The sequence below is a fragment of a genome (assembly GCF_019968985.1).
Source record: "MAG: Porospora cf. gigantea B chromosome Unknown PgB_NODE_15_length_78710_cov_114.494, whole genome shotgun sequence".
Lineage (NCBI taxonomy): Eukaryota > Apicomplexa > Conoidasida > Eugregarinorida > Porosporidae > Porospora > Porospora cf. gigantea B.
The window spans coordinates 48,889-62,330 of record NW_027178712.1 but is presented as its reverse complement, the minus strand read 5'-3'; the positions used below and the strand labels follow the sequence as shown (position 1 = coordinate 62,330).

Genomic DNA, 13,442 nt, shown 5'->3' with positions numbered 1-13,442 from the left:
CGGCATGGATCGTGACTCAACGCAGCTGCTGCCAAATCAGAACTCCCTCCTGTCTTCCTGGGGTCTCTGTCCACTGTTTGAGGACAAGCGCCTGCCTGCCGACAGCTTGAACGTGAACCTCTTGGAATGGAAGACGCAAGCCACTGTCCCTGTCCAGGCGCCCACGTTCATAGGCCCTACAACCTACCAGCTCGTGTCTCTCCGCAATGTTAAGGCGGCTGACGAGACCGTATCCGGGGGCTCCAAGACAAGAGTGTTAGTGCTGAGGCTTAGCGACGGTTCCACGACCCACAGTGCCATTGAGATGGAGCCGTTTCTACCAGTGGATCAACTGATGATCGGATCGAAGATTGAGGTGCGTCGTGCAACAGTGATTGGACCATACATGTTGCTAGAGAAGGCCCACACCACTGTGAAGGGAGGATACATCTACGACGAGCCAGTGGTCGCTTCCGCTACGGTTGCAGCAGGCATTGTGAGCCGTATGTACACTCCTTTGCAGAAGGGTCCCCCAGCATACGTGAGCTGGGAGCAGAGACGGAAGACGCCGAAGACCGTAAAGCAGGCCGATCAGCGTCAGTTAGTTGGAGAGTTGATGCTGGGAAGCCAAGCAGCATTGGCAGCTCCTTCCAGGAACATAACTCTGGAGGGCAAGACGATCGTAGCTGCCAAAGTATCTTCTGACAAGATCGCACAAGCTGTACCCAAGGCCCGTAAGCAGCGGAAGCAACCCGATGCCACTTTTTGGGACGACGCGCCCCCTGAAAGGGGTCCCCAGGATCGCGCATCTCCATTGACGTTTTTATCTATGTTGCCGCAGGAAATTCTTGACGCTGTGGGGCCTATTGACGGTCCGGAGGCTCCGACGGACTATTGTGGAAGAGGCGCGGCCGATCCTGTTCGGAGGGGCAGAGGTGGTCATCGAGGTGGAAGAGGAGGTGGTAGGGCAGGTCATGACGACGGCAATCAAGACGGCAGCACCAGACACCAAGGTCGAGGAGGTCATCGAGGTGGCAGAGGAGGTTATGACGACAACAAAGACGGCAGCACCAGATACCAAGGTCGAGGAGGTAAAGGAGGTCATGCCAACAGCAATCAAGACCAAGACAAGGACAATAAGTGTGGCAAACGAGGCAGGTCAAGCCGCCAAACACGCGGAGGAACTTCCAAAGGCAACGTGACAAAGGAAGATCAATGATGTCGTGTTCATTCAAACGTTGAATTGATGCACGGTAAGCCTAAGATCCCAGACGTTGAGGAGTCAGTGTGCACTCATCTTTCAACAGTGGCGGGAGGTACTCGCTCGCCAATAGCCTCCGCCCGCTCAACGTCTCCCTCGTCGACCACTAGTAATGATGACTTCCGCTCAGTGAAGGATTTTGAGGCTGGTCCCGGTGTCGAGAAGGGCGATGCTCACATGGGTGTCACCATCAGGTTCATGCTTTACAGGTCGTGGCTCCGGTGGCATTTGGGTTACCGAAAGATCCCGATCTCCCAGATGAGGGTCGCGTTGCTTGTCATCATCACGCAACTGGTGACGATGGTGGCCATAACCCGTTACTGCCCCCTTCCCCCTAACCCGATCGACGTTGCGGATGCTATGCTGCTCATACCCTTGCTTTTGGTGCCCCTGGAGGTGATCTTCCTTTTCCTGGCGCAGATTCCGACGGGCTTCGTCAGGTTAATCTATGTGCTCAATTTTGCCCTTGGAGTGTGTTCCATCGGATATCTAACGTTCTCAAGCATATACTACGGATACCGTGGGTGCAGCAGCAATAATGAATACAGTACGACTTGGCAATCACAGCAGATTCTGTTCGAATGAGTGGAATGGTTTGTGGATCATGCTCCTGCATTCTGTGTTAGTTTTCTTGATCTCCATCATTGGTTTCTTCTACAAGAAGTTAGCGCCTCGACTTGCAAAGTACTACTTCTTGAGGAGCTCTATGTTTGCAGGACGATGGAAATTCCTAGCAGTGAGCGAGGTTATGCTTTTCGTTCCGTCGTGGGACCCTCCGGAAGAGGATATACGTACGCTCCACGTCGGTGACAAAACGTTCAGTATAACTAACGGCCTTCATATCGATTGCCAAAAGACGGGAGGCTGGGTGAGGAGTCAGCGCTGTCCACACACAGCTCACTTGGGGCCAACCACAATCCACCATCACGTATGTCGGCGAGGTAGACAACAGTGGCAGGCCCAGTGGCTTTGGGTTCTGGAAGCAGCCAGAATCGGGAGGCGAGACTGTGGTTGGGTTCTGGCGAAGTGGAAAACCTGCTGGGCCGTATAAAAGCCGCGAGTCGGCCACTGGAGCTGGTTTCCTCTGCGTCAAAATTGGCTGGGTCCACTTCGAGCTGGCGAAAGTGAGGCTTATCCACCCATAGCATCCAGAACCGCCTGAATCTCGGTGTGGCTAACGTGGAATCGAGCGTGGCTGGTCGGTTCTACAGGGGTTTCCCCCAGGTGTCGTTTCTCTACCCACCAAAATCACTTTTGTGCAGCCCCTCCAAATTCATGGGTCGCAGACGTCTGTCAAAGTTTGTGAAGGACCGACTTCTCGGAAACGCGTCCCCCTTGAGACGAAATCGCCGCTCTGAACAAACATCACCGGGCAACTTGGAGCGCTCTCCAGACGACTGGTCGTCACGAGTCCCTACCGTTCTTCCAGCACACCGGTCTTTGACTCGACAGAAACCTCTTTTGACTGACGATTCGTGCATATCGCCAGAGTCACCTTACTTGTTTTTGCCCGATGATCCAATCCCCGAAGGCCGGCGCCGCTCTTTATCACAGCTCAACACCTACCGCGGAGACCTAGAAGACCAGGAAATTGCGTCCGAAAGTGGCTGTCCAACGGAGAATAAAACTCTGCTGAAGGCCTTATGGTGCCTACGGAGGCTCAGATGCACCGTAAGCGCTCAAGACGCATGTCAACCAGACGCCTGACTTCGGCCTCTACCCCCGACAGGAGCTGACTTTCTGTTACGACAAAGAGAGACGGGGCTTGAGGTGTATCGGACTTATGAATCCACAGCCTGTGAATCACGCTTTTGGCGTCGAAGGTGACTACCTTCGACGCCGCTCCACCCTAAGTGAGTTCCTCCCCATCAGCCATGACGGAGAGACCAGTCCTCAAATCGTGTATCTTAACCCCGTCAGTCAATCTGCGGACATGGTTTCTTTGGATGCGGAGATTCTATTCCGAGATGAGTCGGTACATCAGATGCACCGGCGATTATCGCGACCGAGCAAGTCGGACTCCACGTCGAACTCTCCGGCCCCCCTCCTTCCGCTGCGGGCACAAATCTGCTCGTCCGACTGGTCAGGCAATGCCGCGTTAAACTCTATTGCGGATGTAACGAAAGCTACTGTTCGAGTTACAAGCTCGTGCAACGGGCCCAGACAGAATCTGCCTCTTGGCTACGAGGAGCTGGTACAACAGGTAGAGTACAAGGGGAATGGATACAGTTCTCGGATTTGAATCAGCCACACTTAACCGTTGACGACTGGGTCTCAATGGAGCGCTACGGTGTACCGGAGATCGTCGTGTACGTTCACGGATACAACAACTCGCATCACGAATCTGCACAGGTCCTGGGTCAGATGGCTGCTTTCGGAAACTTTCCGAATTACGTCAAGCTTTTCCTATTCGCGTGGCCAGGGGGAAACGGCTTCTTCGAGTTTTTCAAAGCGAGGAGGGCGGCGGAAGATCCCCTTAGCCACAACGCCATGCTCGACTTCCTTCTAGCGCTGAAGTTCAGTGGGGTGACCCGGATTCACTTCATCTGCCACTCCATGGGGGCCCGCCTTTTCCTGCGGTCGTTTGCAAAGGTGGCGCATTTATTTGCAGCTTGCGATTCCTCCGCCTCTGAGCAGATGCAGCTGCTAACTGTCACTCTTTTTAACCCAGAGTACTATCTTGAGGACTTTGTCAACTGCGACTTCGACATCCTTCGACGTCACTGTTCGAACGTGACACTGTTCTGTGATGCGGACGACCAGGCTCTTTTCTGGTCTGAGTTTATATCTAGGAAGAACGCACTCGGAAGGTCTGTTTTCGGCTTATGTCGCCCGCGAGGCGCCTCGCACAGCCAGGCGACGTCTACTGGAATTTTGAACAACCTTAGCTTCTTTGGAGGTCAGATGTTTCAGCAAGACGACGTGCGAGTCCCACCCAACCTCCGACGTGATGTCAGAAAGGAGCCGAGAAGTGATGGGTATCTGTGGTTAGGTGAGCTATTGTGGAGGTGCCACACAGACCTTGACGTGATCGACACTACATTCATCGACCAGAACATTCACAAGATGAGGCATGCCTACTTCTCATTAAACCGTGAGATTCTAGAGGATCTGAGGGACATCATTCTGACTCAACGACGGGCCAGCAGTCGGATCAGCCGCCTAGACCGCCGAAGAGGAAACGTGTGGAACTACCGTGTTGCTCCCTCACACGTCACTAGCATATGGGATTAGTCTGGCTGACCTGGCCAATATGGTTATGAGAAATTGTGAAATTTATGCGCACGGGCTCAGCGGAGTCGGACTCGGAGTCGAATGACAGCATAAGACTCACAGTATTCCGCCTATCGCAGCCGCGGGTGCCGAGGCCTCCCGTGGAGACTGAAGAGGTGGAGGAGGGCGGAGTTGCTAGGATATGGATTCTCTTCCGTACGTTTTTTCGGTCGATGGTAGGCCAGCACCAGCAGCATTGCTTTGCTCTCTTCCTCCTGATGCTGCTGCTGGCCGGTCAATCCAGCGGAGATCACAACGAACGCCCCTCACACCAAATGCGATACGAAATCGCCACTCGGAACCAATCACCTGAGTTCATGTTGGCCTTCAGCGGCACTTACAATCTCGTCTTCCGAAACGAGTTGGTAGACACTGGAAAAGGAGTTATCATGTACGACTCGCAAATGTCGCGAGTGGGTGGGCTGCGCCTCTTGAATCTCGCAGCCTCCTTCAAGACTGGGGGAAAGTACCCTACCAAGCAGCGCGCCTCGTTCTCCGGTTTGAAGATAACGGAGGACCAACCAGCAGTAATGCAGGGGTCCTTTCTACCTTATGCCCTAGCGTCGGATCTTGGCGCTGTGGAGTGCCCGATAATCGGTTCAATCTCTCTGCCGGCGTCTCTTACAGGCTCCAGCATTCAATGGGGCAAATCCTTGATGCGCGACGGTCGAAACCGCTGGCTGCAACCGGATCAATCGGTCATCGCTTCCTTCGACTCGGCCCTGTGCAAGTTCAGGATCACTTTCACGGGCGTTGAAATTGACTTGTTCAAGTTCCGCTTGGTGACCTCCGTCTTCCTCGTCCTCACGGTTCTCACATTCGGCTCGGAGCTCTATTTTCACCATGCCTTGGTCAACTATGGTCAGGAATCGGCCGTGACCAAGGTCTCTCTGGGCACTCTGGCAGTGCACCTCGTCGTGGACATCTATTATGGCGCGCTGGTTATGAATGCTGGATTCGACGGAGGCGTATTCATGCCCGTTTTCATCTTTACTGTCATTCTGAAAGGCGTATGCATCTTTGCATTTCAACTCCGGTTCATCGTACACGTGTGGAGGACGCAAATCCTTCAGAGTGTGGTATCGATGCGACGTAACCTCGTTTTGCAGACTGAGGCCCAAGCAGACGCCTGGATTCGCGACGAGAGCTCCAAGTTCGTGAGGGCTTTCTCACTTAGCGTCACAGTGAGTATCTTTTTCCTTCTGCGTATCTGCGAGGTGCTACCTTCGTTGATGGTCCTGGTCTTCTGCTTCCTTTGGACCCCCCAAATGTTCAAGGACGTATGGCAAGGTCAACGGAACAGCATTCCCGTCCAGATCTATATGGGATTGTCTGCTACCAAGCTGGCGTTCCCTTTGTACATGTACCTGCTGCCGGAAGAGTGGTCAGTATTCAACGACGACCTTGGGGACAGCGTGTTAGGTGCACCGAGCGTGACCATCGCACTCTTGTTTGTTCTAACTGTGGGCATTCAAACCTTGGCGGCCTTTCTCCAGTCTACGTACGGTCCCCGATGCTTCGTTCCTCTCGCGTGGCTGCCTCACGTGTACGACTATCACCGGCCACTACCAGGCAAGCTCAAAGTGACCGAGGTGCGTCATGTGGTCCGGAGTGCGCAGAGTGCTGTAAAACGGAGCGCCTTGGGCGCCTCCTACCAGACGAAATCGGTGGTCAGACACCTTCGCGACGTAGCAGCGCGTACCTGGCCTATTCGATGGTTTAGACGTGAAGAGGTGAAATCGGTCGATGTGGAGTTAACTGAGGTTGAACCGAATACAATAGGAAAGGTTGAAAGCGACGACGCTAGCGAGGAGCTGGGCGAAATTGTTGGCTTCGACTGTGTGATTTGCATGCTGCCGGTTGACATCAACCAGGAGGAGGGTGATGACCGCCGCGTGGTGACTCCTTGTGACCACGTCTACCACCAGGCGTGTCTTGTCGAGTGGTTGAACATCAAGATGGAGTGTCCCACCTGCCGATGTGAGCTTCCTCCTTTTCCCTAGTTGGCTTCTGCAAACGTTGCGGAGAAGGCCAAGCAACCAACGTGGTTCAGACGACTGCACCTTCTCCCGTCAGCCGGCATGAACTCAAAAGCATTCGGAACCAGAGATGATTCCCCCCGGGTATATCTGTCCCACACAAATACGCGGCCCTCGGTGGTAAGGGCTGTCACCTCACTCCAACCTCCCTGCAGATCTAAAAGTTTTTCTGAGGGCCAAGCAGCCTGTGAGAGCTTCAACGGTGTGCCTTGCTTGGTGTCGCTGTGTGAAGCCTGGCTGCCCAACTCACTATTCAGATGTCACAGACAATTTGCCCCAAACGTAGATATCGCTGCTGGACGTGAGGGCAAAGTCAGCATAATGTGTGCACGTCACCGTTACAACTGGTGGCACGCCAGCCACCCTAGCGGGTTTGTTAGGGTTGAGGGAGGAGCCTTGCAGACCAAGTGCATGACCAGCGATGCGTGGGTCTCCGAAGACGAATAGATGACCATTTGATGTCCAGAAGTATGAGCGACCGAGACCACATTTGACTCCTACAATACCGCCCTGCACGTTAGCCACTGACTGCAGGTTTTTTAGTGCTACCGGCTGCGTTTAAAGCACCCGAGTACCCTACCGCAGCGATGTTCTGAGTGGTCGCCTTGAGACCTATGTGGGACCCACGACCCCAGACGTGCAGACGGCCGTCCATTCCACAAGCTGCGTTGTGAGCGGCGCCACAGGAGAAGTCGGAGACCGGAGATGATAGCAGCACGGGTTCTGGCTGACTAACAAAGCCTTCAATTGGCCGACAACCACATTGACCTTGGAGGTTGTTGCCCCAAGCCCATAACCTATAGCTGTTGGACGCCGCCACCGAGAAGTCCAGCCCACAGCGTACAGTCAAAATTGGTACGACAGTCTCCAGTTGCCTCCAGCGGGTTGGTGGACGATCTTTTAGCACTTCCGAGATTCCCATGTCGCAGAGGTGACCTTTCAACGTGAGCACTACGGTGTGGAAGGCGCCACAAGCCACCTGCCGGATTCCAGTGCGATGCGCTCGGCTGATGGCTGTTATGGTCTTCATCAGGCCGCTAGGGTAGCATCTTGAGCAGACGGAGACCACTGACACTTTGGCGTTGAGGAAATTCAGACCTTCCCGGCATGGGAACTTTCCCAAATCGCGGGCGAGTCGGATCACGTCCGCAGAGTCCGGATTTTCTCGAGGTCTGACTGACATTTCCTTGCCATTAAGTACCACCCCATCAGCATTGAATATAAGGCCACTGTACGCCTCCATCGTCGTCATCTCCTCCGCCTGGCGGACTTTCCAATCCACAAGGAGCTTTACCCTGGAAGTTGCCACTCGCCGCCTCACTAATTCTCCACGCCACCATGCCTGGATAGTGAGGGCACCCCAGCGGACGGACAAGCGTTGAGCCATTAACAATTTCGGAAGGGCCAGCGCCTGCAGCAGTTCCCCAGTCTTGTGGAGCTGGGAAAAGCGCACCAGCGTGTGGAATGTGCGTGCAGCGGCTTGCACACGCCGCCTATACCGATGGAACTGAACCATCTCTGTCAATCGTTCGCCGCCTCTTCCACGAATCTGCCGACGCAACACGTATGAACGCCATCCCGCTTGAATCCTCGTGATGTGAGGATGTAGCTCCTTTAGCACCTTGACTCGCCTTCTCGTTGCGCACCCCTTCCACACTGACTGGATGAGCACGCACTGGCGTTCCAGCGCCTTCTGTCTTCGAGCGTTCCGTGCGAGCTCACGAGCCAGGTGCCCCCTCCAAAGAGCCTGTATTCCGATTGCCGCCCTTTCTTCCACGTTCCTCCTTGCACGCCGACGCCACCGGAACGTCTTGGCGACGGTGTGGATGTGGCGAGCAAAGGTCTGAAGGCGCTGGCGAGAGGAGATGCGCAGAATTTCGTTCGCGTATCTTTTCCGTGTAAGAAACCCGCGACTGCAAGCCTGAATCCGAATAGCTGCCTCTTCCTCCGTGGGAAGAAAGCTGACCCTGCAACAGAGAAGAGACAGACCAAACACGAAGTTAGCGAGTTTCCTCTTTGCCAGTAGATCTCGTACGGATAAGTAGCGTCGTACGCCATTTTGGAGTAGTTTTTGCGCAGTCAACACACTGCGAGCTTGCTCCCGAACCTTAGAGGCTTTGTAGGCATTCTGAATGGTCTCTACCAGCGGCACGACCGCGCTAAGCATCGTTTTGAATTTGGAATCTACGTCGGTCCAGCCATCCTTCCGGATGTAGACCTTCGAAGCACCAAGCACCCATTGGTTCCTGTCGATTCCCAACGTGGTGAGAAGGGTCTCTGTAGCGGCACGAGAGTCACCCGTTGCTGATAGCCCGAGGATCATCTGGATCGCCTGATTATCCTCCAGGAATGTGGAAAACTCAGCTCGGTATGCGTAACCCTTCTGTACAATGTCGACGGCTTGCAGGATGGCAAGGGCGTGCAGTTGGTTCTCTACCATTTGCGGCTCGACGATTTGGGGTTGAAGGACGCTGTTAGGTTTGATGCACCGAATAAAATGTGGTGTTGCAGACCGCAACAGCACAAGAAGGGACCCTATTTCCCTTAGGAAAATCGATCCCGTGAATCGGCCTTTCATCTTCGTTTCATCCGGAATTTCTACCGTCGCAAAGGCGGCTCGTACAAATGAGTTGGAAGACTGCTTGAAGAGCTCGCTGATAGCCGCTGGCATCCGCAGTTTGTTCTTTGCGACGAACTCCGTTGTGTTGTACTCGACTTGAGCCGCAGAATGTACCAACCCAAATGCTTGCCGAGAGTTGAGTTTGGGCTTCACATAGAGTTTCGGGTCGCCAGGTTTGTCTAGGGCCTGGTGAGCGTTGTTCGTGAAGGTTTCAGCGGTCCCACTGGCCTGCAGACAGGTGTCTTCAAGCAAGGAAAGCACAGACGTCTTTCCATCCATTATCGCCAACAGTGCTGCGTTGTCTTCGTAGATGATTACACTGCTATCGAGGCCCTCTGCCTCTAACTCTGACTTCTCTGCGATGAAAAAATACTGGATGAAGTACTGCTGGAGCCTCTCGTTGGCGTAGTTGATCAGAAACTGCTCGAAGGAGTTTTTCTGGAAGAACTCGAAGCCGTAGATATCGAGGATCCCCACCCAGGGCTCCATTTGCGGGTCCGAGATCTTCCCATTGATCAGCTGGACGCCGAAGTCAAATAGAGTCGCATAGAGGACCTTCGACATCGTTCTGACGGCGTTGACTGCCTCCGGAACCGTGAGCGCCTTCTCAACGGCGGAGCCGGCGATGGTCTTTTTGGACGTGGTCACATGGTAATGGAGGCTGTTAAAGTCAACGCCAGACAAAGAGGAGACTTCCTTCAGCTCTTTCTCCGTGCTCAGCTTGGCAGCGCTGTATTCGTCTCGCCCTGGTCACCCACTCTGCCGAGCTCAGTCGTTCCGCCTTTGTGAAGTCCACGTTGCCACAAAGCATGACAGCAGACACCGTTTTGAGGAAGTTCTTTAGCATTTCAGGATTCATGACGGATGAGAGCACCGCGATCATGTCCTCGTGCATCTCCTTGTCGTTGACTGTGGGCACAGAGTAAGTCCCAGACTGGTTAAGGTACTTGTACCATTCCTGTGGCCGAAGTAGGCAATCAGTGTCCTGCACGTGGTTGGCCAATTGGTAAAAGACATGGTATGACCTCTCTCCAGGGTTCTGGAAGTCCAGTCGAGATAGCTCGAGCAAGTACTGGTTCTGCAACCCGGCGAGAATGCCTCCAGAGTGGTGGAGTTTTAGTCGGAAGAACCGTCCAAAGCGGGAGCTGTTGTTGTTTCTCAGGGTTTTGGAGTTTCCTACGGACTCCATGAAAGCCGAAGATTTCAGAATCGTCTGTTGCACCTCGTTCGATGAAATCTCATCCGGATTATAGGCGAAGAAGTTCATGAGTTGTCGGGCAGTCTCCGTTTTGCCGGCGCCTGACTCTCCGGAGACGATACAAACCTGATTGGCGTTGAATGCCACCCGGGAGTTGACCACTCGGTTGGCAACAGCGAATGGATGGGGAGGCAGACCAAGGGGCAAGGTGATGAGGCCAGAGATCCTGTACATTCTGATTGCCTCCTCGGTGTAGAGATCTTTGATCCACTTGAATGGGTTGACCGTCAGCAAGAGCGTGCCAGCGTACGTACTGATCTCGTCCGCAAGGAATCGCACTCTCATGTAGTCTATTACAGCTGCCGTATTGGCGTGCGGTAGCCGAGCAATGTCCACCAGCTTAATCTCGTCCACGTCGTTCGTATTGAAGACATGTTCAATGGATAACTTGCGCACCTTTCCTTCGACGTCCACCTCCACTTCCTTCTCCGCCGCCGAAACAACCCGACCCTTGACGAAGGCTTCTGGGGAGTCGGCGTCGGCGACCCAAACTAAACGGTTAACTGCGTCAGCGGGGCGTACCTTCGATTCTTGACGGCGGTACTTGGACTTTGGGGACATATTAAATTTGAGAGAGGCGATTGCACCTTTGTGTGAGTGTTTTGCACCTCAGGTGCGTGTAAGTGAGTGTCCTTGGTGCGTGTTATTGCGACAATTTAGGACACCAATGTGCTAGCTCTGGTGTTCATGCCACGTATGATGAGGTTGCTATGAAGTGTTTCGAGTGCACGTGTGAACTGAGGTAGATTTGAAGCGATGATTGTGTTGTTAGATGGGGTACATGTTAGATAGAGTACATTGCCTCGCAACTGCAACTCCAACTACGATATCCAGCCGAGCTAATTCTGCCTGTCGTCGGTACAGCACTCTAACGTCGATATTACAAAATTGGAATGCGCGTAGGTAGCACATCCGTTGCAGGAGGCCAGCTCGTCAAGTGCACTCACCCATCCTCGACCACTGGCACCGACATGGTCTTCAGTGTTTTTCTGCCTCATCAGGCGGAGTACACTGATGTTCCTGCTGTGTACTTTCTGTCAGGCCTTACCTGCACAGACGAAAACTTCTGCCAAAAGGCAGGCGCTTTCGAACATGCCAACAAGCAAAATCTAGCAATCGTAGTGTGCGACACCTCACCTCGCGGCCTTGATCTACCGGACGAGCATTCCTCATACGACTTCGGCAGTGGGGCTGGATTTTACCTCGACGCTACGGAGGAACCGTGGAAAGACTCCTACAGAATGTACACGTATGTGACTGAAGAGCTGCCAGCAGTGGTTGAGGCGGAATTTCCAATCATTCCAGGCCTGAAGTCAATTTTTGGGCATAGTATGGGTGGACATGGTGCCCTTACGATCGCGTTGAAGAACCCAGACGCTTTTGCCTCCGTTTCGGCTTTTGCTCCGATTTGCAACCCAACCAAGTGCGTTTGGGGAGTGAAAGCCTTTGAGGGGTATCTAGGCTCAGTGGGCGCCGGCGCCGAATATGACGCTTGCGAGCTTCTTAGAAGCCGTGGGGCACAGAAGGCACTGGGTACCATTCTTATCGACGTCGGTCTCGCTGACGAACACATTTCCCAACTGGGAATCGATGAATTCGAGGCGGAATGCCGTTCCGTGGATCAGGCATCCCGTATACGCCGACAGTCTGGCTACGGTCACAGTTACTACTTCGTGGCTACATTTGTTTCGGATCACATTGACCACCACGCAAGAGCGTTACATTCTCGTCTGCCCCCGGCCCCTGTCTCCCAATTCGAAACCGCTGGCCTACCAATAAAGTGTCGTGCTGCCGTGGCCAGGGCGCCGAAAGCCCCCTTGGACGTTGTGGACGTCATCGTAGCGCCACCGAAAGCCGGAGAGGTCCGGCTGAAAGTTATCTCGAACGCCATGTGCCATACTGATATCTACACGCTTAGTGGACAAGACCCTGAGGGGCTCTTCCCATGCATCCTGGGACACGAGGCAGGGTGTATTGTGGAGTCTGTCGGTTTCGGAGTCTTGAGCGTGAAGCCTGGGGATCATGTTGTGCCCTGCTACACCCCGCAATGCAATTCATCGGATTGTGTTTTCTGCATGTCGCCCAAGACCAATCTTTGCCCACGGATTCGTGCCACGCAAGGCCGAGGCGTGATGCCTGACGGTACGTCGCGTTTCACTGGCCCCGACGGTGAGACACTTTTCCATTTCATGGGTTGCTCGACGTTTTCAGAGTACACTGTCGTCGCTGAGATTTCTTGTGCCAAGATAGACCGCCGATGTCCGCTGGAGCAGGCATGTCTTTTTGGTTGCGGCGTTTCCACCGGCTTCGGAGCTGTATGGAACAACGCTAAGGTTGAAGCGAATTCAACGGTTGCAGTTTGGGGATTGGGAGCTGTCGGATTGGCAGTGGTACAAGCCGCCAAAATCGCTGGGGCAAGGCGTATTTTTGCAGTAGATCTCAATTCTGCGAAGTTCACTGCTGCCACCAAACTCGGAGCCACAGACTGTCTTAACCCTTCGGATTACACAAAGCCAATGAACGAAGTTCTGGTTGGCATCACTGGTTGGGGTGTGGATTACACCTTTGATTGTACCGGCAACGTGAATGTAATGAGGCAGGCGCTCGAGGCAGCACATCGCGGGTGGGGTCTGTCATGCATTATAGGCGTCGCCGCCAGTGGGCAGGAGATCGCGACCCGCCCCTTCCAGTTGGTGACAGGACGCAGGTGGATTGGAACCGCTTTTGGCGGTTGGAAAGGGCGTACCGACGTCCCAAAGCTGGTTACACGCAGCATCGAAGGCGAATTGCCGGTGGACCATTTCATTACGCACAGGTTCGAAGGCGTTGAAGCCATCGGAGACGCTGTGGGCGCACTTCATGACGGAGCGTGCCTTCGTGCTGTAGTCAAGTACTAGCGTAGGTCGTGTCCAGTTGTGTGTCAAGTTTTGTGCAAAAGCTACAGATCCGAAAACAACAGTCTCTGATAATGTTCTGGGCGACATGTCAGAAGAAAAAGGTCATTCGCTCTCT

General features: G+C 53.9%; 5 protein-coding genes across 11 annotated transcripts; 4 read left to right on the top strand and 1 right to left on the bottom strand.

The window, feature by feature from the left end:
• Positions 1-4: 4 nt before the first annotated feature.
• KVP17_003446 (uncharacterized protein) lies at positions 5-1,181 on the top strand (the record flags this gene model as incomplete). Of its 2 annotated transcripts, none has more annotated exon segments than XM_068520735.1 (2): positions 5-810; positions 821-1,181. In XM_068520735.1, the coding sequence occupies 2 exon segments, from the start codon at positions 5-7 to the stop codon at positions 1,179-1,181; spliced, it is 1,167 nt and encodes a 388-aa protein (XP_068378171.1).
• A 44-nt stretch (positions 1,182-1,225) lies between these two features.
• KVP17_003452 (uncharacterized protein) lies at positions 1,226-4,474 on the top strand (the record flags this gene model as incomplete). 4 transcript variants are annotated; one of them, XM_068520747.1, is made up of 6 exons in its annotated part: positions 1,226-1,760; positions 1,789-2,108; positions 2,137-2,364; positions 2,393-2,911; positions 2,940-3,443; positions 3,470-4,474. In XM_068520747.1, 6 exons carry the CDS (start codon positions 1,226-1,228, stop codon positions 4,472-4,474), a joined length of 3,111 nt encoding a protein of 1,036 aa, XP_068378182.1. The 4 variants fall into 4 exon arrangements, with proteins under 4 accessions (XP_068378182.1, XP_068378183.1, XP_068378181.1 ...); XM_068520748.1 differs by lacking the exons at positions 2,137-2,364; positions 2,393-2,911; positions 2,940-3,443; positions 3,470-4,474 and having other exon boundaries at positions 1,226-1,825; XM_068520746.1 differs by lacking the exons at positions 1,226-1,760; positions 1,789-2,108; positions 2,137-2,364; positions 2,393-2,911 and having other exon boundaries at positions 3,024-3,482.
• Positions 4,475-4,518: 44 nt separating this feature from the next.
• Positions 4,519-6,516, top strand: KVP17_003455 (uncharacterized protein; the record flags this gene model as incomplete). The annotated part of the gene is made up of 1 exon (XM_068520754.1): positions 4,519-6,516. One exon carries the CDS (start codon positions 4,519-4,521, stop codon positions 6,514-6,516), a length of 1,998 nt encoding a protein of 665 aa, XP_068378189.1.
• Positions 6,517-6,600: 84 nt separating this feature from the next.
• On the bottom strand, positions 6,601-10,991 carry KVP17_003454 (uncharacterized protein; the record flags this gene model as incomplete). Of its 3 annotated transcripts, XM_068520753.1 has the most annotated exons (5): positions 6,601-6,665; positions 6,692-6,774; positions 6,803-7,104; positions 7,133-9,902; positions 9,931-10,991. In XM_068520753.1, 5 exons carry the CDS (start codon positions 10,989-10,991, stop codon positions 6,601-6,603), a joined length of 4,281 nt encoding a protein of 1,426 aa, XP_068378188.1. The 3 variants fall into 3 exon arrangements, with proteins under 3 accessions (XP_068378188.1, XP_068378187.1, XP_068378186.1); XM_068520752.1 differs by lacking the exons at positions 6,601-6,665; positions 6,692-6,774; positions 9,931-10,991 and having other exon boundaries at positions 7,070-9,736; XM_068520751.1 differs by lacking the exons at positions 6,601-6,665; positions 6,692-6,774; positions 6,803-7,104 and having other exon boundaries at positions 9,843-10,991.
• Positions 10,992-11,323: 332 nt separating this feature from the next.
• Positions 11,324-13,327, top strand: KVP17_003425 (uncharacterized protein; the record flags this gene model as incomplete). Its single annotated transcript, XM_068520693.1, has 1 exon — positions 11,324-13,327. One exon carries the CDS (start codon positions 11,324-11,326, stop codon positions 13,325-13,327), a length of 2,004 nt encoding a protein of 667 aa, XP_068378134.1.
• Between the last annotated feature and the right edge of the window lie 115 nt (positions 13,328-13,442).